Here is a 27,108-nt window from a genome sequence, read left to right as displayed (position 1 = left end):
CGGTTGTGCGAAGTAGTACAATAACATTTAGCAGCAACAACAAAAAATGCATAATAAGTTGCAAGATGTACATTTTCAGTTTTGCGTGCTTGTTTAGGGTAGTGATGGCACTGGGGAACAAACTCTCTCTGAGCCTGCAGGGTTCCCGCAGATCCTTAAAAAGTCTTAAAAGGCATTGAATTCTATCTATCCACCTATTATCTGCACCACTTGTCCTCAGTAAGGTTGCGGGGGTGCCGGAGGGACACCCTGAACTGGTTGCCAGCCAGTCGCAGGGCACACAGAGACAGACAACTCACTCACTCACTCACTCACTCACTCATTCACACCTAGAGACTATTTGAATCGGCCAATAAACCTGACTTGGAGGAAAGCCATGCAAGCACAGTGAGAACATGCAAACTCCACACACGAAGGGTAGTAGCTGGATTCGATCCCATGACATCAGAATTGTGCCGCGGACTTGCCAACCACTCATCAGCCGTGCCGCCCAGCATTTAATTCATTATTGGGGGCGGGAGTGGCTCTGGAGGCAGAGCGCTCGTCTTGGGATCAAGAGAGATCACAGTTCGAATCCCGGCTCCTCCGTGTTACATGTCGAAGTGTCCTTGGGTAAGACACTGAACCCCTAACACCCCCAATAAGCAGGTTAGCGCCTTACATGGCTGCACGGCCGCTATTGGGAAATGTGAAGCACACTGTAAAGCGCTTTGGGAAGTCTTGACTTGAAAAGCGCTATATAAATGCAGATCATTTCATTTCATTATTCTAAAAATAAGGCCTTATTTGGCATTAGAATGTCTCAAAGTCTTAAAACTATGAACACATTGATGAGATTTATAGTCGTATAAACTAAAAGATGTAGAGTCATTCTAATGCTTCACGATAACAATGCTTCATGAATGTAGCAGAGAAGATCTTTGGAATTCAGTGGTTATCTGCCAGTTTTGACTGAGTAGCCATGATATGTACTGTAAACATCCTTTTTAATTTGTGTTTTCTGTGTCTTAAACTTTAGAGAGTGCTATATTTTTCTGATGGAACATTTTAAACTTGACCAAAATGCGATTACAAAAATAAAATAAAATATTTGTTTCAACATGCCCCTAATTAATGTGGTGTTATGTTAGTTTCAAACATGATTTTTTGCTCTTAAATTTGAACTTAACTTGCCTTAAACTGTAGGAAACCTAGCCAGTTACTCTGTTTTAAGGGACCTGCAGCACCTACCAGAAGGCAACAGGTCATAGAGGTGTTGGCAGAGGTGGGAATATAATTTTATGAATTTTTATGTTAAATGCTCTGATTCAGTATCGTAAGCGAGCAATGTCCTCCAGACTGGGGAGAGAGTAGCTAACGTCTGCTCAAAACATTGTGAGTCTTGTTTGACAGCACACTGGTGTGATTGTGTCTCCAATATTTCTCATTTTCAGGATTTACTCTATAAAGTCTGTGAAGTGGCATCAGGGTTGGTGGGCAAACATTTTGAGTTGCATTGGGTTAAAAAAAATGCCTTAGTAGCTGGTCCTGGAAACCTACCCAATTTTTCTCATTCATGAACAAATATGCTTGCAGACATCTACATGTTTTATTTCTGTTTATTGACTTGACTTGTTTTTAATAAGACAAGCTGGTACGGCGGATGGGTGGTTGCAGAGGATTAAGATTCAAGTCCAGCTACCGCAACCCCCCCACCCCCTGTGTGAAGTTTGCATGTTCACCCGTGCTTGCGTGGGTTTCCTCCGGGCACTCCGGTTTCCTTCCACATCCCAAAAACACGCATGTCAGGTTGATTGGCCGGTCCAAATTGTGAATGAGCGAGTGAGTTGTCTTTGTGTGCTCTCTAACTGGCTGGTAACCAGGGTGTCCCCTGCCCACTGCCCGAAGATGAATGGGATGGGCTCCAGCACCCCCGCGACCCTACTGAGGATAAGCGCTGCAGATAATGGCTGGATGGATAGTCTCATCAATTTAGTTTTGAAACTCTCCCATCTAAAATGTGATAGTTTTGAAGTATTACTGTCGATGCGTTTTTGTTGTGTTTTTGTAGTATTTCTGGAGGAGGATATTCTAGCATTTCCGTAGTATTTTTCTAGTATTTCGATAGTATTTCGATTTTATTTTGTAGTATTACTGTAGTATTTACAGTTCACGGATACCTTACCCGCTATAGTTGTCAGGATGTCTTAGGCAAGTAGCGCCTGGCGTCACCCATCTCTCCAGGCTGTTTTTTGGTTTGAGGTTTGCTCCTCCTCATGAATATTTTCGTGGTTCACGGATCCCTTAACCGCATGGGTCGTCGGGGCACCAATGAACTCTGGACAGCCTTCTCCACTGTTGACACTCCCCGGTCTGTTCTCAGGTAGTGGCAAAGTTGGCACCATTTTTGTTTTATTTTTTCTTTTCAGAATGAAAACGAATCAATACATTTGGCGCCTGTTTAAAAGTATTAAATCAGATTTTTAGTTTTGTAATAATGTAGTATTTCTGTACAGTGGAACCTCGGTTCTCGACCATAATCCGTTCCAGAACCCTGTTCGAAAACCGATTTGTTCGATCACCGCAATCTCTTTTCCCATTAAAAATAATGTAAATCGTTTTAATCCGTTCCAACACCCTGAATGTTTACCTTGAATGTTTAACGTAAACATAAACCTAACCCAGGCTAATCGTACGTTCGCGTTATCGTAATCTTCCGTACGAACGATAACGCTAAAATGAACGTGTAAAAATAAAAAAAATCAGGTCGTTTACAAGTCATTTAGCACCCGGGTCTCTACAACAAGTGGTGAGCGGTTCATTGGAAAGGGGGCTCCGTTCCAACACCCTCAATGTTGGGCTCCGTTCCAACACCCTGAATGTTTAACGTAAACTTAAAGCTAACCCAGGCTAATCGTACGTTCGCGTTATCGTAATCTTATGAATAGTATTTCTTACCTTTGTGGTGGTCAGCAGAAGGCGCTCGCACACCTTCATATTTGGCTATTATTTCTTTCCTAAATGCAATAGTTGTACGCACTACTTTTCTTTTTTCACCTGTAGCAACTTTGCTGCTTGCACTGACTTTCTTCGGAGCATCGCACCCTAGCGTACGCACTCACGCATTACCGGCGTTCGAACTCCGATTTTTTGACCGAACAGCGAAGCAAGATTTTCTCGAAATTTTTGGTCGGACTTCGATTTGTTCGAACTGAGAGGCGTTCGAAAACCGAGGTTCCACTGTAGTAGTGTTTTTGTAGTTTTGTGGTTATTTTGTGAATTAGGGCTATACAAAATAAATAAACGTAAAAGTAATCATTTTTTTGTTGCACTTAATATACTTGTTGTCCTGAAGTATTTGCTGGTATATACCTTTTTGTGGTTGTTATTTTGTCATAACAGTCAAGTCACGTTTATTTGTGTATTTAATCACAAGGAATCTCAAAGGGCTGCATAGACGATTGCAAACTGCAGAGTATTATTACACCATCCCCTGATCTAAAACCTACTTGAGGGCAAGGGAAAACTCAAAAACTTCAGTATGCGGAAAGAGGAGAAACCTTGAGAAGCGACCGCACATGAGGTAATCCAGAATGATCAGGCTGCAATGAATGCTGCATTAACAAACAGTAAAATTAAAAACAAAATATAAAATAATTAAAGAATAACATAAAATCAAATTAAAAGGATGCAATGGATGTAGAATCAACAAACGATACATATATATTGTAAACATGAAATATAGGTCATTCACAAACTACAGAATAGATGTTTGTTTTTAAGCCTAGATTTAAACAGTTACACTGAGGTTGCGAATCAAATATCAGGGGCAGAGCATTTCACAGCACCAGGGCCTGAATGTAAAAGGCTCTTGAAACTGCAGATCTTTTCTTGGCTCTCAGGATCACTAGTGACTAGTAGACTACCATTTTCAGAGCGAAGGCTCCAGACAGGAACATAGGGGGAAATTAAATCCGAAAAATATACTATATAATACTAACAGAACCCTAAAACTACACCTTAAGCTGACAGGGAGCCAACGCGGATTAGCTAAAATCAGGTTAATGTGATCAAACTTTCTTGTCTCTGCTAAAAGCCTCAAATTTGCCAACTGGTGTTATTTTTCTGTGTATCACTCTAAACTATTAGGCACCATTTTGGCTTGGTAGTTGACATGTCACAGGCTAACTTACATTTTATTATTGCCTTATGTATCTTATGGAGGTCAGGAGTCGTAAACGACTTTTATATCACTTGTTCTATTAAAGTATTTAAAAGGTTTATATTGTAATGCATAATGAATTGGACAATTGTACAGGAGACATAGATTTAACTAAAATTGCATTCGGGAATTAGTTCACCTGGAAGTCATTTAAAGTGCCTCATATCACGCGAAAATAACCTGTTTACAGCCAATTTACCATAATCACTTTAAGACATTCACAGCAGACTCCAGAGAGTGACCAATCAGATATTCTTGACTAAACAACATTGGTTGCCGTCACAGAAAATACAACTACCTTACCTAATAAGCTGTCTCCAATAATCAGCAGTGGAGTTTAGGGGTAGAGGATACTGGTAATACTGGTATCAATCCAATCCAAGTAAATACAGGGTGGTATTGATTGATACTGATCCAATACCAATACTATTTACCTGGGAACGCCGTGATCATTGGATATTTTAACCTTTTCTGCCTTGGGTTATTTTGTAATTTCGAATTAACACAGCACAAAGATAGTAGGAGATATATATTTTTTTCTTTTTATTATACTACAGTGCAAACTTTAAAATAAAAAAGTATTCCTCTTACTCTCATCTCATCTCATTAGCCGTACCGCTTATCCTCAGTAGGGTCGCGGGGGGCTGGAGCCCATCCCAGCAATCATCGGGCAGTGGGCAGGGGACACCCTGAACTGGTTGCCAGCCAATCGCAGGGCACACAGGGACAGACAACTCATTCGCTCATTCACACCTAGGGACAATTTGGACCGGCCAATTCACCTGAAATGCATGTCTTTGGAATGTGGGAGGAAACCGGAGTGCCCGGAGGAAACCCACGCAAGCACGGGGAGAACATACAAACTCCGCACAGAAAGTCTGGAGCTGGATTTGAACCCACGACAGGTTCCCATGACATGAACTGTGCCGCACAAGCGCTAACCACTGCGCCGCCGTGCTGCCCTATTCCTCTTACTATTGTTTCTAAACAAAAGCCAAGAGTCAAAACAAAAATGATGGAATTTAACCAAAAAACAAATATGGGATTAGAATGTCAAGCAGACAGCTGAAAAAGCTTCCATTGCACAGTACGTTGAAAATAAATTTCGTAATGCAAATGAAGTATTGTCTTTAATTGGCTTTGTTGCCATAGTGACAACGTATTTGCAGTTTTTTTTTTCCAGTAACAGTAACATGTTTACATTTTGAGTTTCAGCTCCTTGATCTTTGCAAGGTTAAAGTTTTTCTCACGTGTTTATGTCAATTTATGGTGTTGCCACAGTAGCAGACCACTTAACCACACAAATGACACCTGGCATTGATCTTTTCTGTAGTTAAAAAAAGTCCCTGCTGCACTTCCTGTTTGCCTCATTTTAGCTCCTGGTAGGGGATACAGCATATATGTGGCCCTCTCTTGTCTGGTAGAGTTCAGAATATGAATTGTCATTGTCAAAGAATAACGGAACGTGGTTTAGAGCTTCCAGTCATCCATTGACAGTTAAAAGAAAATGCAAAGATCCACAGAAAAAATATCCAGAATAAATAGAGATAAAACCCAACACCCATAAATAACCCCATATACACAGGTAGGCAGGATGCAGCAGCAGGCCAGATGGGGAGAGGTGCCAAAAGTGTTCCTGCCTGCGCTATCTACATAAAGAAACAGTGCGTTAAGAAAATTGGTAGTGGAGCGAAGTAAAGATCCCCTGACGAGGAATGATCCCATCCAAGTGCTTGCTTAGTAAAGGTAATATCGACATTTGAATTTATCCACCCCTACTGGAGATTGTGCAGTTAGATCCAGTTTAGTCCAGCCCTGTAAATAATCATGTCCTGTCGAGAGCTATTGAAATTTACAATATATTTTAGGAACTTGGTGGAAACTTTTCTTTTATTTTTTTTTTTAAATTATATAATTTTGCCTCTTCAGTGTTTTTCAATGTGGTACTTGCATTTATCAACTAATCTTCCCCCATTCGTTCCCCAAAATGAAGAAAATAAAGCAATTTTTTGTCCTTATGCTCACCACTGCCATGTTCTGCTACCGATGATTGTTGCTTCAAGAAGGAAGCTTTCATGTTTGTTTCACAATTGCTCGGCATTAATTATTAACTTGTTTAACTGCTTTTCTACAAACACTATAAGTACACCTTTGGCAAAGCTGTGTTAGGAATTTAATTATTAAAGCAACTCACCACAATGATATCATGAAGGATGACAGAAAAATAACTGAATGATGCAGGGCCTCTTTTTAACGCAAATATTTGCACTGCATGTTTGCGTTGGAATATTTTGTTTGTTTACACAGCAGTTTCGCATATCCGTAAAATCTGAGTCGACTAATTTCCTATATATAGCTGATCTGTAAAACTGGGCCACAAATGATTTGAGAAAACAAATACATTCAAATGACATGATTTAAATCACATGAACTTTCGAATAATTCCCGTTGACAAACGAAAGAAGTTAAGCTTGGAATTCTTGGAAAATGACTGTAATAAACAGTAAAAGCTGAACGTAAAATAATTTAGTGAACAAGTTCAGGGGACATTTTCTAAAATATAACTCTTGTAACATTTAAAGTCAAGTCAAGTCAGATTTATTTATATAGCCCTTAATCACAAAAATGTCTCAAAGGACTGCACAGGATTACAATTACAAAATTGCACAATTACCTGATCCTAAACCCGCATGCGGGCAAGGAACAACTCAAAAACCTCAGTGTGAGGAAAAAAGAGAAACCTTGAGAAAGGACCTCACACGTGGTAATTTCCCTTCCAGGATTGACCAGGCTGAATTACCATTAGCATTACTGTACACAGAATAGTAAACACTAGGTAAGATGTTGAAAATGTCCGGAAAGAGCATGACACCAACGACGCCCCCAGCCTGTAAACTAGTCCAGAAAATCTTTGACGGCCACGACGCAGCTTCCCATCTCTGCCAGCTTGTAAATGCAGGAGTTGACATGCTTCAGGTCAAACGCTGGTCCGCTGACTCATCTCAAATTGTCCTTCTCCTTCCTATCAGTCAGGCAGGCAGTCGGAAAAAGACAGGACAATAAAGTATATGAGGTGGGCATCAATCATAAGCTTTGAAATAGAAGTATGTCTTAAGCCTCGATTTAAAAACTTCCGTTGAGGTTGCAGACCTTATCTCCGGAGGCAGGGCAGGGCCCGGATGGAGAACGCGCTCGAGCCTGCAGACTTCTTGGCTCTCGGAGTCACAAGTAGACCGGCATTTTCCGAGCGCAGACTCCGTGCAGGAACATAGGAGGAAATCAAATCAGAGAGATAAGAGAGTGCAAACCCATGCAAAAATTTATATGTTAATAAGAGAACCTTAAAGTCACATCTTAAGTGGACTGGGAGCCAGTGCAAGTTGGCCAGTACAGGAGTAATATGCTCAAACTTTTTGGTCTTAGTCAAAAGTCTAGCTGCCGCATTCTTAAACAGGTGTGTCTGAACGTTAACAAAGCATTTACTGTATGTTGCTAGCTCTAGCAAACTCCCACTGATAGGTTAAAATGAACAAGGTAGTGAGAAGTGAACCTCTTTTGTCATCCTTACTTGGAACTAGTATCAAAGTAGTTTATTAGTTTAAACCAGGAAATGACGAAGTTTGAAGGAGTGAAAATGAATGGCAGTTATTTAGATGCCAATCAATGCAAATCAGGAATTGCTTGAAATACCTGGCAGCATTTTATTTAATAATACACTGAAATGTAAATGTTGTGCTGAAACCGAAAATATGTAACGCTTGGCCAAAAAACGAAAATGAAACTAGGGGAGAAAAAGGGTTGTATTGCATCATCGTGTTAAAAAGGTGCAAAATAAGTTGATAAATAACTGACAAGCAATTAAATAGTGCATTGGTTGAATGCTCATAAAACAGAAAAAAAATAAGTGGCTTAAAGGGACAGTGTGTAATATTTAGTGCCTCCTATTAGTACGAAAACATTGAGTACTCAGCAAAAATGTGTTTTGTTGCTGCTAAATGATATTGCACAAAATTGAAAATATACCGTGGTGATTGGTGTTGGTGCTTAATGTTATTTCCCTTCTTTTCATTGCTCTATTGTTACAAATCACTATTTTTCTTTCATTGCACTATTATTAGAACTTGGCCAGGATTTTGGGTAGAGTGCTTGTAATTGCTTAAAATTGTTTCCATGTTTCACAACGTCTGCCTAAAAATCACGACGACACTGTTCTCTGATGGCTTCGCTTCACCATGACATTTCTTCTTTCATCATGAATAACTGCAACTGGCATTAGTTATCGATATAGTTCTGGATATTATGGATATTTATTATCGGCCATGCAAAAAATTAAGATAGCGTTTCTCAATGGTAAATTGTAACTAGAAGAAGAGCTACATATTAACATTTTTACCAACACCTATATGGGAAAAGATGTGTCTTAAACAGATTTACACACATATTGTTTAGATACACAACTATATTCACAATTTACACAAGATTTAAAAATCAAAGATATATTCGTGGATTGGCAAAATACATGGTTGGCTCCGGATTTCTTCTATTAATCGTACTAGACAAATTGGCTTTAAAAGTCCTTAACAATTGCTTGAATTTGGCCATGAAAAATGTGTACGAATCCTGTATAAAGAGTATCTTAAACCCTTCTTAACATGATAATAATGCATTTCACTGACACCACTACAGATACTTGATAGATAAATGTGCGTTTTTTTCTCATATTTCATGGCCCATTATCTGAACAATGATTACCATTCTCCTCTGTCAACTCCAAATAACGCATTGATCAAAAAGTTTTCAAAGATACAGAACATATTTTGAAATCATTTGATTTACACTCCTTTTTATATACATACACATTGGATGGACATTAATCTAAAATCAAAGCATTTTTAATTGTTCTTTAGCAGAACCAAAACTAGCCTATTTTAAGTAACCATTGTTAAAGTGACGTTTTTAGAAAAAGTATACAGAAGAAGGGTATTTATATTGTATTCCATTAAAATACAATATGCCACGAGAGATTGAGAAGAAAAAGTTTTGTCCATGCTATTTGCTTAATGAAAAAGGCCCCTGTTTATTATTATTATTATTGAGTCCTGTGTTGCAATATTAACAAGAAGCAGAGTTTCAACATTATATTAATTTCAAGCAGCTGTTTGCCTCGCCCCGCTGATGTTGTTTGTATGAATTGGTGAACATATTAGGTGTATACTTATGGCTATTTCACTACACTTAAAGGTATTCCCAAACATGTTGCCAAATATTCCACGTGCCTATGCACACTAGAAAGTTACTCCAATTTGGAAAGTTGACCCATCTGGCTTTTTTGCCTTATAGCTGTGACCTCAATGAAGGAATACAACACATTCAAAATTGTTAGCACATTCGCTAATCACGCGAATTGTCCACGGTTAGAGACCAGGTGGAAACATATGTTGGCCTGTAGAGGGATGGGCGCCACCAGGCTGTACTTGCCCAAGACACACCACAGGAAATGGTGCCCCTCGACGCTATTGGTTAGGGGACCCAGCCAACAGTTTACGTATCATGTGAGAGGAGCTCCAAAATGAACAGCGATTGTAGTGATCTGTGATTGCATACTTCTCATTCTTCTTGGAGAAATTGGAACTTTGCTCACCCTGTCACTGGGGGTCGTGTTACTGTTTTGTCGGAGTTACGTTCTTCAAACTTCAAAGGCTACTTGGACAAGGTTACATGCTACCATTACCATTACGATATGCTTTCCTTGTTGGCCTTTCCCTCCTTTTAGGTAGCCATTGTGGCTTTCCATTTGTTTTTTTCACTGTGTGTGTCATGCTTAATGTAGTTTTTTTCAGTTAGCGTCAAGGCTGCTGAGGGCTTTCCTGATTTCATGCCACTTTTTGCAATTGGTACCCGGTAAGCCAGGATGCTCACTGTGTGTTGTTTGATCGGCCAGCCTTGCATTTTTCTGCCAAGGCTACAGTCGCTTAAGTTGATGAGTCCTTGTTAGCACTCTGTTGGCGGCTCTCCGTATGTTTTTTTTTTTTTTTTTGGGCCAGTTTCCCCCTTTTTGGCTGCTTGCCCTTATAAATGCAGTAGTGCTTCAACAACTAACTGATAAAACCGAGTAAAATCGATCATTAAATGGGTTGGCAGCTATTAAGCTCATCATTGTTTTACGTGGTTTATGAGACTTTGTGTATGTTAAATCAACGCAGAGTGCATACAATTTAGTTGTGACACTTAGAGTTGTGGTCCGGCAATGGGCGCCAAGACTCTTTTTACAAGAAGCTATATTACCTTTTTTAAATATCTTTCTTATATTGCAACATTGCATCATTACAAACACAATTGGCATGAAAGTTTCTACTTTGTGGCGTTTGACTGTTTAAGCATTAAAAAAGTTAACAATTTTCAAGGGAGCAGAAAGTGTTGCAGAACTTCAGACAAAAAAATTGGATTCACTGATTAATCGAAAAAATAATCAATTGATTATAAAAACATTCCCTAGTTGCAGCCTTAAAATGCAGACAATTTACCATTACCACCTGCGACACAATGCCTAATTGGAATACACTGATGGAATGTACATGCATTTTATGTAAAACCATGTATTATTTCTTCACATTTTGCAAGTTTAAGAATCTGGGATTATCTTTAAGTAGATTGAACACTAAACTTACTAAATGCATATTTAAGTGGAAAACTCTTATGCCTATGAAAGGTTGTTATTCCCCATTCACTGTCTTCCCTCATTTGTTCTTTCAGTGACTTGAACTTTAGTTGTCCTCTACCACTCCCTCTGCCTTTTGTATGTGAAGTACTCGGGTTTGGGAATAGTGATGGATTAGTGAGAAATATTGCAGCTGTGTGAGCTCTTACAATCTGGGTTAATGTCTCCCAACAGCCATTTGGTCCTATTTGAAGGCTAAATTGCATACCTTTTGTGAGTTTTGATTGTGTTAATCTTAAATATATTTTCTTGATTTTTTTTTTTCATGTTTTATCTGACAGATTGAGTATCTTAACCCAGACAATACTTTTCTTCTATAAATATTGTGGCTATAGCTATGCTATATTTATCACATTTATCATGTCGACCATTTTATTCATACCGCGTGGCAGTATTTACGTGTACCGTATTTTCCGCACTATAGCGCGCACCCCCAAAAAATAGTTTTTGGTCCTATATTTTCCATACATAAGGCGCACCGGATTATAAGGCGCTACAATGGGAACGTCGATAAAACAGTCAGATAGTTAAGTCAAACTTATTACCCCCTTAACATTCCGAAAGCTTGCAAAGAAGCAAATACGTGTCTCAGGCATGTACGGAAACAGTGTCTGTACGATGTCACCAATCACTCAAATGCATCATTCCAAATATCATTCGGAAGGTTAAAAGTCTTGGGATTCAAGAAACGCCAAACATTTCTTAGTTTCCATTTTATTTTTTGCTGGCAACTGTGTGGACAGCAAAGTAAGAATTTTATTGTGCAGGGAAACTGGGTTCTTTACTGTGCATTTGACAATAAACACTTTGAATTGAATTTAGTTTAAAAATAGACTCATCACAGAAACATCAAGATCGTTCTAAAACAAGATACTGGGAAAATATAAAGCCGCATAGCTCACCTAAGCCATCTGTAAATGATGAAAAGGATCTGCCCCTTTTACCTCCGAATAACTTTAGCCAATAGTGACTGATTCAAATGATGATTGACACATTGGTTAGCCAATGAAACGCCGGTATATAAATCCCAGCATACACCGCGGACGACTTCACCTCCGGGGGAAGATCTAGTCGGTGGCTGCTTGCCTTAGTTGCAAGACTTTGTGACTTAATATTGATCCATATATAAGGCGCACTGTATTATAAGGCGCATGGTCAGCTTTTGAAAAAAAAAAAAGGCTTTTAGGTGCGCCTTATAGTGCGGAAAATACGGTAATTGATTTAAGTGGTAACAGACTAAAACTCCTGGGATTATTTTTTTAATATGAGGAAGAAAGGAATGAAGTTTTATTCAGCCAGTATAAACCATAAACATGATATATACAAGAAATCATTTGACACGCGAACTCTCAATGATGATGTAAAATGAATAGAGTAATAAAGATATTGTAGTGTATATTACAAGGTAATTATATAGAATAGTTAAAAAAAAAAAAAAAAAGTCAGTCAGGCCTTTCAGAGCAGACACATGTCTTGTATTTACCCACAATACACATAGTAACTTCGGACAGAGACGTTTGCTTTGTACCATGGAAAAGTGAACATTCATTGAGAAGTGGCTGTCCGATAAACATTTTTCACCGTGTTCAAAAGCTGCGCTAGGTAATGTGCACAAGGTATAATGTATTGTGTGCAAGAAATACGTTTGTTTTGGCAACTTGGTCTTAAATTTGATTTAAAAGACATTAAAATGTCGTGAACTTATCTTTCCATAAGCTGTAGGAACTCTAATCATACTAATATGCACATGCTGATACTGATACCCACATACAACATACAAATACGCACCTACAACCACATACAACACATATAACATACTAATACGAACATACTTGTTCTTGTATCTTGACACCCTCATTCTGTTATAAATATTCAACGTTCTCACTTCCCCCTCAAAGTTGCCGTTGAAAAAAGTAAGCAGGACTTGTCCAAGGAAATTGTTATTAACCACTATTCCCTTTGACTTACCAACACTTTTCATGCAATTTACATTATATACATTATTAAGTTTTTGGACAATGAATGAAGGAATTTTTATATTTTTTCTTCGGCCATCTTTTTACTGCTATTTTTTTACTTTTACCTAGAAATTGTGTATCTTGAGTAAGTCAATATTTGCTTGTATCTCTCTGGATGAAAAAAAGACTGAGGTTTTTGCAGTGTTTTAACAGCTGGTTGTGGGTTGATCACTGAAAACATACACGCTTTTTAACACTCTTAACGTAGAGCTGAAAAATGTTAAAATGAACTAAATGTCTCTTCTCATTTGAGAGAAACGTCTGGCATTGTATGAGTTAACAATGCAGCATATAGTCAAGTCAAGTCAAGTCAAATTTATTTATATAGCCCTTAATCACAAAAATGTCTCAAAGGACTGCACAGGATTACATACTGTTCAGCTGGGCGCCACTCTGAAAAATTGTGTACCCATACTTTCATGTAAAGTCCAAAACAATAATGCCTGTCCATTCCACGGTAACCACACATATCTCTTTGTCATTGGGTCTCGTTTTTACGTCGCTAATTTGGTTAGCATTAGCGATGCCCACACTATTAACGAGTAACTGGTGGATGGCCAGAGCCTCTCTGTCTCTGTGTCTTCTTGCCCTAACCCTGTATATTTAATTCTCATCGTATTCACCTTTTTTAGTGTGTTACCTTGCACTTCTGAACCTTAGTGTGTTACTTTTCTCTTCCAAGTATGAGCACGGTTGCAAAATTTGTATTGGTATTGTGTGTTAGTCATCCAAAATGTGAGCTAACATGGCCTTGTGAGCCGAGGACGAACAGCAGGGTATTTTGTGCCTTGGCCGCTCAAACTGTTTGTTGACATTCTATTTGTTCTCCCTCTTTTCATTTCAGTAAAAAGGTTGCTATTAATTCAATACCCAACAAACTAAAAAAAAACAGTTGAAATGAAAACCGGGTAAAAAAAAAAAAAAGCCAAAGCTTATCTTTGTCCTGTCCCTTTAACAACTTTGATACCTTTCACACTATATTAAAGAAAATACATTCTAATAACAGAAACAAATATATTGAACCTATTGAATCCCGGTTGTTTTAAAGCAAAGTTTTTATAGAATTTATCTTAATTCAGTCACAAAACACACATTGAAGAGGATACATTGACAAAAAAATCTCTTCAATCAAACAAAATGTAGAATTATCCAAATAATTAAAAATAACAAATGAACATATAAATAAATGCATCAACGTTGTACTTTTTTAATATTTGGAATACAATTTTTTTACTCAGCAAAAGTTGACACAACAATATTTATCCCAAACACTTTTCATGTCACGTAAGTGAGTCATGAAAATTTGTGTTCTATCTGTTTTTTATATTTTAAACAACATTCTCTTATGACTAGTCATTTGAATTTCCTCGTTGAGATATTCATACTTCATTTTTTTTGGCATTTTGTGATATCCTGGAAGGGGGATTACCTCATGTACAGCCCCCTCACAAAGTTTCTTCATTTTCCTCATGTGGAGATTTTTGAGTTTTTCTTTGCCCTCATGTAGTTTCAGATCAGGGGATTGTGTAATAGCATTTTGGTAGCCTTTGAGACTTCTTGTGATTTAGGGCAATAGAAATAAACACGACTAGACATTTGACCTGTATCGTTATTCACCCTTAAATGCTTTTACAATATGCAGGGTTTGTACGGGTGCTTGAAATCCTTGAAAATGTTTGAATTTTATTGTTTTCAAGGATTGAAAAGTGCTTAAATTTGGGGAGAAGTGCTTGTAAGTGCTTGAAATTGTTGCCATGTTTTACAACGAGTCTGCTTTAAAATTACACCAACACTGCTTTCTGTTGGTTTTGTTTTGCCATTCCATTTCTTCCCTCGTGATTAACGGCAGCCCTCGTTAGTTTGTATGGCATTGACCTACGAAGCGCCATCGCCCCTTACGGGTCGACCCAAGAAGACGGGTGGATCCTACACCTAAACGTGGCGCTCTGACATGTGTATTAGTGCATGGATTATGTGACTATTATGTATTTTCATTATTGGCTGTGCAAATAATGAAGATGGTGTTTCCCAGTGGTATATTGTAATTGGAAGAGCTTCGCGCCATGTAAATGTAAGTAAGCTACATATTACTGTCATTTTTACCCAGCACCTACAGTATATAGGGAGAAATTTGTTTAAATAACACATATTTTCGCAATTTCACCAATATCTTTGTAAAATTAAAAATCTCATGAATAAATTACAGATTTATTTGTGGCCCGCCCAAATTCCCTTTTTTGTGTATGTGTTTGTCCTGCTGTCGGTCACCCCTCTTGAGGGATATGCCCAGGGTAGATAGAAAGATAGATAGATAGATGGACACCACATATTTTTCTTTAAATGGTACTGGAGAAATGGGGAAAAATACGCTTCGAAATTCTTCAAAAAGCGCTTGAATTTGGCCATGAAAAAGATGTACAAACCATGAATATGTAGATTCTGTGGTTTTACATTTAATTTGGTTTTACATGTTGGATTACCCCCCTTATGATGAACACATTTCAGTTACTGAACAAAAACAGTTTTAAAATCCTAGTCTAATTTTAGCAGAATGCAACTGTATGCTTTAACACTTTTTGAAGGGAATACTTCATTCAAGCAATTTTAGAACGGCTGAGTAGGTTTTATTTTTAATATTTAATACTGTACGGATCACACAGTGCTTGCTTTTGTTATCAAGAACAATGGAATGTGTTTGACAGGACTATGAGTGCCACAGTCCATTCAACAAAGTAACTGCTAGGAATTAGGTTATAAGCATATTTTCCCATTACAAAGTGTCAGCTTTATTGTATGTGAGTTTGTTTTCAGAGTTATCACACTTAAACTAGCTTTGATAACCAAATATAATAAATTAGTTTTGAGATGAATGTGACAATTCTATTTTTCCAAAGAGGTCTTTCAATTTTTAGTTTTTCAACTTCCTCTCTCACATAAAATGCACATGGGATTGATATTTCCCATTACCATGTTGTAATATCATTTGAAATTGTCATTATTAAACCTGGCTGGATTTTGAGTATCCTCTCCAATCTAACTTATAAGACACGGGCCAAATACCTTGATGAGTAAAGCAGCTAGACAGTCAAGGATGGAGGAAGTGGGACAGTCATCTGGATCTCTCGCACAATAGTTTTCTGTGTGTAATCACAAAAATCTGAACGTACAAGAAATGAGTTAAGGAATGTGCCTGAACAATTACAAGTGGTTTCAGATTCATTCCACAGTAATGGTTACTCTCTACCTGAGTAGAAAAAACATTACAATCAGGCTGTTGTCTACAAAGTCACTAGATTGTTGGGTAAATCTGAGCAGAACGTGGTTTGTAGAGATGCTAGATATTCTAGGATGGATATCTATGTAATGCTTCCGTCGGTATATGAGTACTGTTTAATCGGGACTGCGAAGGAAGGGCAAAATGATCCTTGCTGGATTTCGGGGGCCCACAAAGGTCCTAGAGAGCTGAGAATGGAATTCAAGACAACCAATTGAAGGGATAAAGTTGTGCAGGCAGCTGCTTTATTTCAAAATGTATTTGAAATTCATGGTTACTTCTCTTTTGAAGCGTAATGGATCCTTCATCAAAATTATTATTTGGCGTTCTCACCTGTCTTCAAATTTTCATGTGAAAATATTGTACTTTTTTTGTGTAACCTGTATTATTTTGTCTGGGATTTCATACACAACAATGGCTTTGATATAAAAAAAATTGGATGGATTTTTTTCAGTGTCTAGATTCAATACTTGTAGCAAAACACACGTGATATTAATTTCTGTATGGAAACAAATACATTCCTGAGTGCATGTTTGTCATGCTGCTACATGCTTATCTTGCAGATGGATTGAAAAGGGAAAGATCCTTCGGGCCTTAGTGAAGCAAAAAAAAGTTTTAGTGTGTACTATTTAGTATTATCCAGCGGTAAAATAATCAAGCACAACTGTTTTGAAGCCATTGCATAAAAGTAGGTCAGGCAAATGTTAGTTGCAAAGCCAAACATTTAGGTGTGGATAAGAATTCAATTTAATTAGATTATTTGTCCATTTTAAGAATGAACAATTTCTTCAAATTATCAATTGCGAAATCTAGGCAAGTATTTTCAGAGTTGATCCACTTTAAGCCAGGCCTTATTAAAAGCTTTTGCACATGTGGCAAAATGCTTGATGGGTGGTTTACAAGACCCATTCACAGTACAACTGGGGCCGCAACAAAGAATCGATAAATCGACTATTAAAAGCGTGGCAACTAGTTACCTTATCGATTCGTCGCGTTGCACAATCCATGAGCCACTAAGCACGATAATCAATGCAAATGCCGGTAAGTGTACTGGACCTCATTGTTAAGTTGTAAATTTGTTGTACTACTTTGGTCCGGCAGAAGGCGCCTTGAGACCGTTTTTATGGAAGTAGCTTACCTTTTTCTTTATTTTTTTGAACATCACATCATCGCAAACAAAATTGGAATGAAACGGTCAAACATTACAAATTTAACAAGGGAGCAGAAAGTGGTGCAGAAATACAGAGAAAGAAAACGAACGCAAATTAATTAAATATATAAATTCAAAAGTAAAATAATAATGATGACATTATTATCTCAACACAAGGGGCGGCATTTTAAGCATATTGTATATTATTTGCGCAATGTCGATCATATTCAAAGATTTACCCCAAAAAACAAATTTGTTGATAACAGTTTTTAAGGGGGTTTACATTTTTTATATTCTTTGCTACACATACAAATAAAATTTTGTGCACTTTCTCATTTTTTTATGCGTGATAAGTCTAAATATAGTAATATCTTTGCATAAGGTGGTAGTAAAAAAGTATCTTACACATTTGCGGATTTATAACATACATTTACTTTGCGCATACTTTTGTTTCCTTTTAAGTATTTTTTTATTATTGTTTCATATAATAGAGTATTTTGTTGTGTTGTACACTGTTTTTCTATCCGTCCAAAACTTATAAGATCTGAATATAGGATAAAATTAAAAATGTGTTTTCTAAAAATCCAATCCATTGATTAATCGTAAGAATCGTTTATTCAAATAGCGGTTAGTTGCAGCCTTAAGTACAAAACATTCTGGTGCTAAATTCCTATAGTTAAGAAGCAGATATTCCTTTTTGCACAGACTATCAAAGTCATGTTTTTGCTTTCTATTGAGGCACTGCAGAAAAAAAACACATCAACTAACTAACAAAGGCAAACAAACCATTAACAATACAATAATATAATAAATACGTCCCCAAAGCAAGGCTGAAGATGAAGCATTTTAGGTGCCTACATCCATTCCATTATTTTCCTTGCTGGGAAGACATGTTCAAAATCGAAACAAGAAAATGGAATCTTACCCCACAAAAGGGAAATTAGAAGACAAAGAACATATTATACCCAAAGGAGCTTGTGGTATATTAATCCTCTTTAGCATCAATCCTTTTTCTAACCCGCTTATTCTCACTAGGGTCGCGGGGTGCTGGGGTGCATGCCAAATGTATTCAGACGTTGGCAGGGGACACCCTGAACTGGCTGCCAGCCAGGTGGAGGGCACACAGAGACAGACACTCGCTCACTTTGTATCTATGATACACTTTGTAACAATTTTGACCTGCGAATCAACCAGACATTGATGTTTTTAAGAATGTGGGAGGAAACCGGCGTGCCCAGAGGAAACCCATGCAGGCATGGAGAGAACATGAAAACTCTTTTCAGGGGCAGCAATAACAGGAATTGAACCCTCAACCTCTAAACTGTGGCGCAAAGGTGCTAACCACTCATTCACCATGCCACCACCACTTTAGCATACTTATCTAAAATACATTCTGTATATATTTTTTAAAATAGATATAAATTACAGATATTTTTAAGGTCATCATCTAAATCATTTGATAAATTAATATTTTTTCGGGTGACACAATGGCTTTTCAATGTTATACGTGAATTTTACACCTTGACGAAATTTGGGGAATCACACTTAAATAAGGTCAAATTAACTGCTCATTATGTGAGGGTTTTTTTTGGTCAAATATATGTCTGCATATTTGGGGTGTTCATCAAATATCAAGGCTAATGATCACTCCAACAACTTAAACTTTATAACTTTTGTTATTTTAACATTACCTATCTTTATTTGTATTCCAATGTATTTTTTGTATTTTCCAAATACCATAAATTTTTATTATAAATGTATTGATAATTCCTTTTGAATCAAACCATTCCTTGACTTTGTTAAGTGCTATGGTAATTTCTGCCTGCAATTCATGTATATTTGTACTCAATTCCAGTATTGGGGCGTGGTCAGCAAATACAAAATGTCTTAATTTTGATGATAGATTACACAAGTCATATCTAATAAAAATAATAAAGGTCCTAACACAGACCCTTAAGGGACTCCAAAGCGAAAGCTCATAAGACTTTTCTTGCTGTTGCATATTGAGATATCGATAAGCTCCGGCACCCGCGACCTTCTCTGTTTTAGTATATTTGGTCAGTACACAATCATTAAGAGCAGTAATAAAATTAAATATTGTTGGCATATTCCCACTAGGGGGATATAGATTCAGTACATAGGTTGATTGATGGCAGTTTTCAATGACAACTTGGGCTCATTCATCGGTTTTTATTTTTTATTTTTAATACTTTAGTGCATGGCAAAATTGTACTGCACATAAATGCAATAAATAATTAAAACTTTAATATGCAGAAATTGACAGTTCTGTTTTTTTTTTGCATTGAAACCTTTTAATTTCTGTCTGCTAGTGACATTGTGCTTTACTTTTATTACTGTTTTCAGTCAAGGAAGGGTTCGTTTAATGGCTACAAGGGGACAGCTGTATTATTAAGCTCCTCCTAGTGGTAGAAAAAATATTTTTTTAAAAAGAACTATGTTATAAACTTTTATTTAAGAAACAGTACTTGTTGCCTGAGAAATTTGAATTTATTTTACAATAACATAAGCTAATTGTCAGCCATCTGGCTGCTAAGGGTAACCAAAAAACCTCAAACAGGCTGGGCAAGAAATTGGGAGATAAAATTGTGAATTTTGGTCACTTTGAGTCCCCACAGCACTGCACTTAATGTTTTGTTTTGCGTTATTTTCAGTGATTCAGTTTTGTTTTTCACTTTACATCTGTTCAGTGTATAAAAAGCTCAAATATATTGTATTTTACAATATTTTTGTAGATCTGCAAATACATTATATATATATATATATATATATATATATATATATATATATATATATAACGTTGTTTGGGAATCCTTTATATGTCCTATGACTAAAAACTAAGTTTGCTTTTATGTTATACTGCATTTCTTGTTGCACTGAAAAGTAAATATTTGTACTTAACATTTTGTTGTGTCGTTTGTTTTTCAGCGATGCAGTTTTTTACTTTAAAGTTGCTTATGATGAAAAACTTGAGGGTTTAAATAAGCTAAAAATGGTTGACAGGTACTACCAAAGAGATTGCGATCATTCAGGTGCCCCCCACTCTATGTCACCCAAAGCGAATGTAAAAAGGTAGACGTGGAGACAAAACCATGTTTATTTTCCAATAAACCCAAAAAATATAAGAGGACAATAAAAATGTGCGAGCAGCGGCAGAGATGAAACATGTTAATTAATATTAACTCAAACAGCAAGGGAGAGTACAATAAAGCCTGCAAGTAAGCACACCAGCGCATTTGCTCTTTTGTACAAAGAGGTATATCAAAGTTATTTGGATTGATTTCGCATTTATATATACATATATATATATATATATATATATATATATATATATATATATAATAAACAAAAATATGATTCTATTTTTAAGTAATACTGATTTATGAAACTCTGGTGGGGACCAATTACACCGTAGCGGCCCGCCGGCGTTTTTATATGGTATGGGAAACTGTACATCTCTTCTCTTAATTTAACAGAATGTATCTGTATACGATTCTAATAAAGCTGTTGTTGTTTTCATTTCATCTTTACAGTGATCTAAGCATGAACAACATCACCGAGCTTCCAGCAAATGTTTTCAACAACTTTCCTTATCTGGAGGAGCTGTGAGTAAAAAGATTATTCTTTTGTTTGTGTCAAATTGATTAAGGCACAAAGCAGACATGAGGCTTGGATCTCAAAGTATGGACTTGTTTATTTGAGTTGATGCTGCAAAGTTGTATAGCGCAAGAGCCATTCTTTTTTTTTCGCCTTGTTGAGGAAAAACATGTTTAAAATATGTTCTTCGATGAGTAAAGCTAAGCATATAAAATGCAAAGATTTAGTCAGGGAAGGTATCCATAGAACCTGTATACAAAACTCCCTACTCACCAAAGTTCAGAATTTTGTACACTTACAACAAGCGGTACAGATCTTAGGCCATGATCACCCGCTCCGCAAATGGTACCTCTATATCCCTTTTGTATCGGTGCCACCAGACTGTACTTGCTCAAGACACACCACAGGAAGTGGTGCCCTGGCGACCCCAGTGGTTAATGGATCTGTGAACAGTATATTTTGCATACATGTGTTGTTGAGGGAACAACATTGTCTTTTATTAAATAAAATGAATGTTCATCTCATCTCATCAGCTGCACCGCTTATCCTCAGTAGGGTCGCGGGGGTGCTGGAGCCCATCCCAGCAATCATCGGGCAGTGGGCAGGGTACACCCTGAACTGGTTGCCTGTTATTCTTAGATAATCAAAATGCAAATTCGGCTTTGCTATTGCGTCTGTGTCGCCGAAAGCCATGATCTTACATGATGGTGTTGCTAAGAAATAAAAGATTGGACCTCTAGGAAAAAATAGTTCCAAATGTATGATTATACAGTTGCAGGACGAAGTATTAGTACTTGGACAACATTTAAAAATGTGATATTCCATTGTATTTCCAATGAAAAACGTGTCTTGGAAAATAACTTGTTTTGACTGTTCCTCTCCTTCGGGACGTTAGACATGCATGTGTTCCTTTAACACAGTCGGCCTTGATTCTGGAGCTCACACCCTTCAGCTCTTGTTTCAGAGGTTTTAGTCCTGTAGGACTCATATTGCAAGGTGATAAATCTGTTGCTAATCTCTCAGGCCTGATGGTGTACTTTGACTGTGTGTCACAGTCACCCTTGCACATACTCACACACTTTCTGAAGAACGTCTATTGGCAGCGGGAAACGGAGGTGTCTCAACAGACTTTTATAGGTACACAGAGAATAATTTGGAAAAAGTCTGTTGAAAGAGAAATGAATTGCTTCTATATATTTGCAATATGGCCCAGTAATCTTTAAAGGATATTCAACTGTTTAAGTGTCTAAAACCAATGAATGACTCTTGTTGTGAGACTCGGAAAGAAATGTGGGGGGATGGGGATATCTGGAAGTAGTTCTAATCTTGTGTGGGTGTTAGACAAAGTGACAACAGACCGTGACAGATGCGTCTTTGACACCCCTTGCCCCAACTTTAGTGTGAGAGCTTGAACCCTGTCTGGGGTGCCCAGAGAGAATTGTAAAAGCACTTATTTTTTACCCTCAGACGACAAACAGCATTCACTAATAAAAAAATGGTATTTGACATTACTCTAGATTGATGTTTATTTTGTTGTGTTAGGAGACTTGCAGGGAATGACTTGTCCTTCATCCACCCAGAGGCCCTGTCTGGACTGCATCAGCTCAAAGTCCTGTAAGCATGCACCCTCTATGCAGCCACCACTGTCAACACTCTTATGTAGATACAAACACACTCTGCCACAGTGTGAAGTTTTACACTAACGGGGGTGGGGCAAGTAAATATTTCACTATGTTGTGGTGCAACTTTGTGGTACTTAGTTAGTTAGTGATTTCCCATAGCATTCATTTAGTGACATAACCCTGTTCCAACAACGTTTTTTTTAACTGCTTGTGCAAAGATAAGTTTTGCACATTTCATATTTGGCTACACATTGTAGTATTTTTTTCCAAAGACTCAAGAGTGAAAGGCACATAATATTGCAGTACACTACTGCATCTATGATATTCAAAGCCCAGTAGAAATTGAAGTGAGTCTTTGTTGAAGACACTAAAGATCGTTATTATTTAAACATAATGCATTGCATATTGGAGTCAAATCACTTTAAAATAACAATTGCTTATTGACGTAGACACAAACTTATTTCCCATGTTGGCACATGTTTGTGTAATGCCGCCCTACAAAATTACTGGTGGGTCCTGGAGACTTAGCCAATTTTGTTCATTAATGAATGAATACATGCAGACATTTACACATTTATTTCTATTTGATTAGTTTCATCAAACGACGACAGTAAAACAAAATAATATATTAGCTCCCTGTTTTAAGTACCAAATTTGATATTTGGTTTTGTGGCATTACTTTAGTTTTGTTTTTTTAATATTTTTGGTTTATTTCTGCTGTCGAATTTTTGGAGTAATAATCTGCTATTTTTGTAATATCCATGTAGTAGTATTTTTCTATTATAGTATTTCCAATTTTTTTTTATTTAGTATTATAAATATTGCCTTTATAGTTTGACCATTTTGTTTGGCGGGCCGGGTGAAAAAACCCTGGCAGCCACTTGTGGCCCGTGGGATGTACTTGGCACACCCCTGCAATATTATGTCAGAGCTGTATACTGTATCCGGAATACAAAGCAAAACATATATACACTTTTTGGTTGCATCTATTCTTCTGTTTAGTTTGTGATTCGTTTCATATTTCAAGTAGGTACTGTTCCTCAACAGTTTGAAGAGATCTTATAAGACTTTTTAACAAAGCTAAATTTGGTTGCAATGTTTGTGTTAAACCTGCATAGTTGGTTTAATCATATGTTTGACTAAATTTGATATATTTTTGTTTTGTCATCAGGATGCTTCAGAATAATCAACTTAAGACCGTACCTAGTGGTGCCCTGAAGAATCTCCATTTCCTCCAGTCTCTGTGAGTTGCTAACGAATAGCTCACCGATTTTAGTAATCAATTACAATAGGTATTAAATTATTTGTTTTCTTACTCTTTATGATGAGTGTCATGATGTTTTAAAATACACAACTTAATTTTGTGGCTTCTTCTGGTCTATTATTTCTACTTATTTCTGGAAAAAAAATTGGAATTAGTAGGGCTGTCATGATTAGAAATCTCTGGAGACAATTGTCACACAAATAATCGTGATGGACAAATATATCGTCAATTTTATTCCCCTTGGCATTTTATGCAACTATGATTATATGAGCTTAATATTACATATATTGTCCAGTGTACACGTTATTAAAGAATAATTTAATGGTCAAGAAATCAGGTCATGAATTAATCAAGAAATCATGATTAAATTAACATTTTATTCCCTTTATTAACCCCTTAACGCCGCCTGTTTACAAACAAAGACGTGATTTCACGATGTCACTAGTCACTGAATCATCATTGGAAAGCTTAAACTCTGAAACTATAAAGCCATATCTAACCAATAAGTCCCTTGTTAGTCAGCTCATTATATGGTTGTCTGCAAATACAGACTCGTTACATCCAGGACCATCAATTGAATTCAACCATGTAAGATATTTACTCCAAAACACACGATAACGCCAACAGGTATAAAAATCCGCTTAGAAGGATTTCTGCATCTTTGGATGTTCTTTGCTGCAATCTGTCTGTTTCGCCACATAATTTCCGTTTACTACTAAGAGACAGACTTGTAAAATACTTATTATTATTACCTATTTAGCTGTTAGTGTCTGACCTATTAGTTGACACCACTTTCGCCCAATTGCAGGCTTTTTTTTACGGTCCACAGCCCGCATTAGCCTATAATGGCCTGTACTGATAAATATATTTTGTCAAGTAGAAACCGATTCAAGTGATGAATGACACATTGGTTAGCTAATGATATTTGTAAAAGAATGATGAGCAGTGTCGTGTATTCAAATTAGACCCCAAAATAAACGTTCGTACAGCCACTTGTGATTCATTTTCACGCACCATTATTACACGCAAGTGTGAACAATCATTGATTGACATCTGGAAAGAGAAGTCGATTATTTACAACTGATGATGTTCAAAAAATTGGCCAAAGTAAAATACACATTTGCAAAGGTTTTAGTGCTGCAAACGAGTCGTCTCCAAATGGCCACTTTAGGAAATGCCTAAACTTACCCTTAGATTTTAATCAAATTTGATAGACTACCACGTAAGGCTTCAAGCTATGGTCTCACCTGTTTTCCAGCTAAGATGCCCATGCTACACAAATCTGCAGGCATTTCATTGCAAAAAAAAAAAAAAAGGCGAGAATAAACACCTTCTATTTCCAACTCAGATTACTCAATGTTAGTAGCACTTGCTGTGATTGTCTCAGCGTGGGACGCTACTTCAAGTTGTTACCAATCAAAAGAGACCAAAGCCGTCCATATTCTCCAAACAGTTCAAGAACGGCATTCGATTTACTTTGGGTACGTCTTAGAGTAGGTTTTTAGGCGAATTTTATTGGAACGTTAAGGGGGTAAAACAACCGCAACAAAGTTTGATTTCAGTCTCTTAGGTTAGAACCTGTTGAACAATGCACAGGTAAGCTAATAGTTCGTTAGGTCTTTGACTTAACATTTCAGTAATAAAATTGAATCAAGTGCAAAAATTAGGTGCACGGATGAGAATTTTTCTTTCAAATTTCAAAGGTGGTAGAAAAAAAATGCTGTATTTAGACAAATATGTCATTTGCCGCAGCCCTAGGAATTAGAAAATCCTGAAAGAGGGCTAGCAAAACATAACAAGTCATGGTTAAAAGAAGGACTGCTTCAAAAAAAAGATAAGAACTGGTTGGTTCACTTTAGTTAAAATAAAAAAATCGGAAATCCATGCAATTAAAAACGTAAACTATTCCATTATGCTAAAAAAAACCTTACTCTTGTCATGTCAAGGGATGATTCAGATTTGTCCGAAATCGCAATAAGGATGTCATTCAGACCAGTCCCTGCATGTCAACATACCAAATAAACCTCACCCAACAATTACTGTAGTAAAAAAACAAAACAATTAACGCAAATTAAACGCTGTCTAGTGAAAAAAAAACTAAAATGAAAAAAAAAAACCATCAGCTACTTTTATTTTGTGACTTACTTGCTTGAATGCAACAGCTGACTAGTTTGTAACTATTATTTTATAAATAGCACGAACTTTGAGTAATTCATATTTAAAAGCCCTGCTTCGATCAGCCCGCCAACCACATCCGCAATATGTGTAGGAATCATTGACAAGAGGAAACTATTAAATCAATTCCTTCAATTGTGAAGTTCCCAGTCCTAACTAACCAGCACTGGTGCTATGAGTGGTGATTTTAGTGTAGCTGTAGAGCCCTGGACTTAAAACCCAAGCTTGACCTAGCAATAAAAGTAACTGTGGACCATCAACAGGGTTCCTATGGGTGCTTAAAATCCTTGAAAATGCTTGAATTTGATGTTTTCAAGATTTGAAAGTTGATTTAATTTTGCTTGTAAATGTTTGAAATTGTTGTGATGTCTTCTGGCCAAGAAGCTGTCACCAAGCCCTTTAGTGCATACCAGGGCAACAGGTAAAAGCGGTAGTAGCCAGTGTGGGAAGAGTCCTTTATACCGTTGATGGCTCTGCTGCCATATTGCAACCTGGCAATGAGTACTTGATTTGTGTTCGTCCCTTATAAAATGTATCTTTCACGTTTCTGTGTTTGACACAGAATAAAGTACAAAGTGACTCGCTGCATTAAGAGAAATGTGAAAAGAAAAATAATCTCACACTTTGCCATTACCTCTACATGATCCCATTATTGTTTTCCCTCTATTTACTTTATGATTCTGTCACAGTAAGCATCTCTTGTTGAAGTGAAATGCTCTTGTTGACCCGGGCCCCACTTAGTATAAAGCTTCGGTGAGGAAAAGGTCAATCAAGAGTTTTTTTTTTCTCCCGTCCAGACAGTTGCGGAATTTAGAGGGAGAGTGAGACACATTTGAGAGGGAGGGGTATAAGGAAGAAAACTGTTTGGTGATGATGTTAAAACACTTACTGTACCCTCCAAACATTCAATACAAAATAGTTACTTTCGAAAATGTAAAAGCTCTGTGCTTCACTCAAGAAATCAAACAAAGCGCAATTCAACCGCTTAGGTTGAATTTGTCTGTTCAGAAATCTTTAACTAAATATTTTTTGTCATATATAATATATATATATATTTATATATATATATAT

General features: G+C 37.0%; 1 protein-coding gene across 1 annotated transcript in view; it reads left to right on the top strand.

Moving 5' to 3' along the window:
- lgr4 (leucine-rich repeat containing G protein-coupled receptor 4) overlaps positions 1 to 27,108 on the top strand; it is a 52,247-nt gene that overhangs the window by 3,598 nt on the left and 21,541 nt on the right. The window contains exons 2-4 of the mRNA XM_088333701.1: positions 20,913 to 20,984; positions 22,519 to 22,590; positions 23,770 to 23,841. Coding sequence (XP_088189827.1) covers positions 20,913 to 20,984; positions 22,519 to 22,590; positions 23,770 to 23,841 — 216 coding nt within the window. The remainder of the gene's footprint in view (positions 1 to 20,912; positions 20,985 to 22,518; positions 22,591 to 23,769; positions 23,842 to 27,108) is intronic.

This window comes from Urocampus carinirostris, chromosome 4 (genome assembly GCF_059441175.1).
Source record: "Urocampus carinirostris isolate Australia breed hairy pipefish chromosome 4, RoL_Ucar_1.0, whole genome shotgun sequence".
Taxonomy (NCBI): domain Eukaryota; kingdom Metazoa; phylum Chordata; class Actinopteri; order Syngnathiformes; family Syngnathidae; genus Urocampus; species Urocampus carinirostris.
The sequence above is the reverse complement of the archived record's forward strand: the minus strand, read 5'-3'. Positions and strand labels throughout refer to the sequence as shown.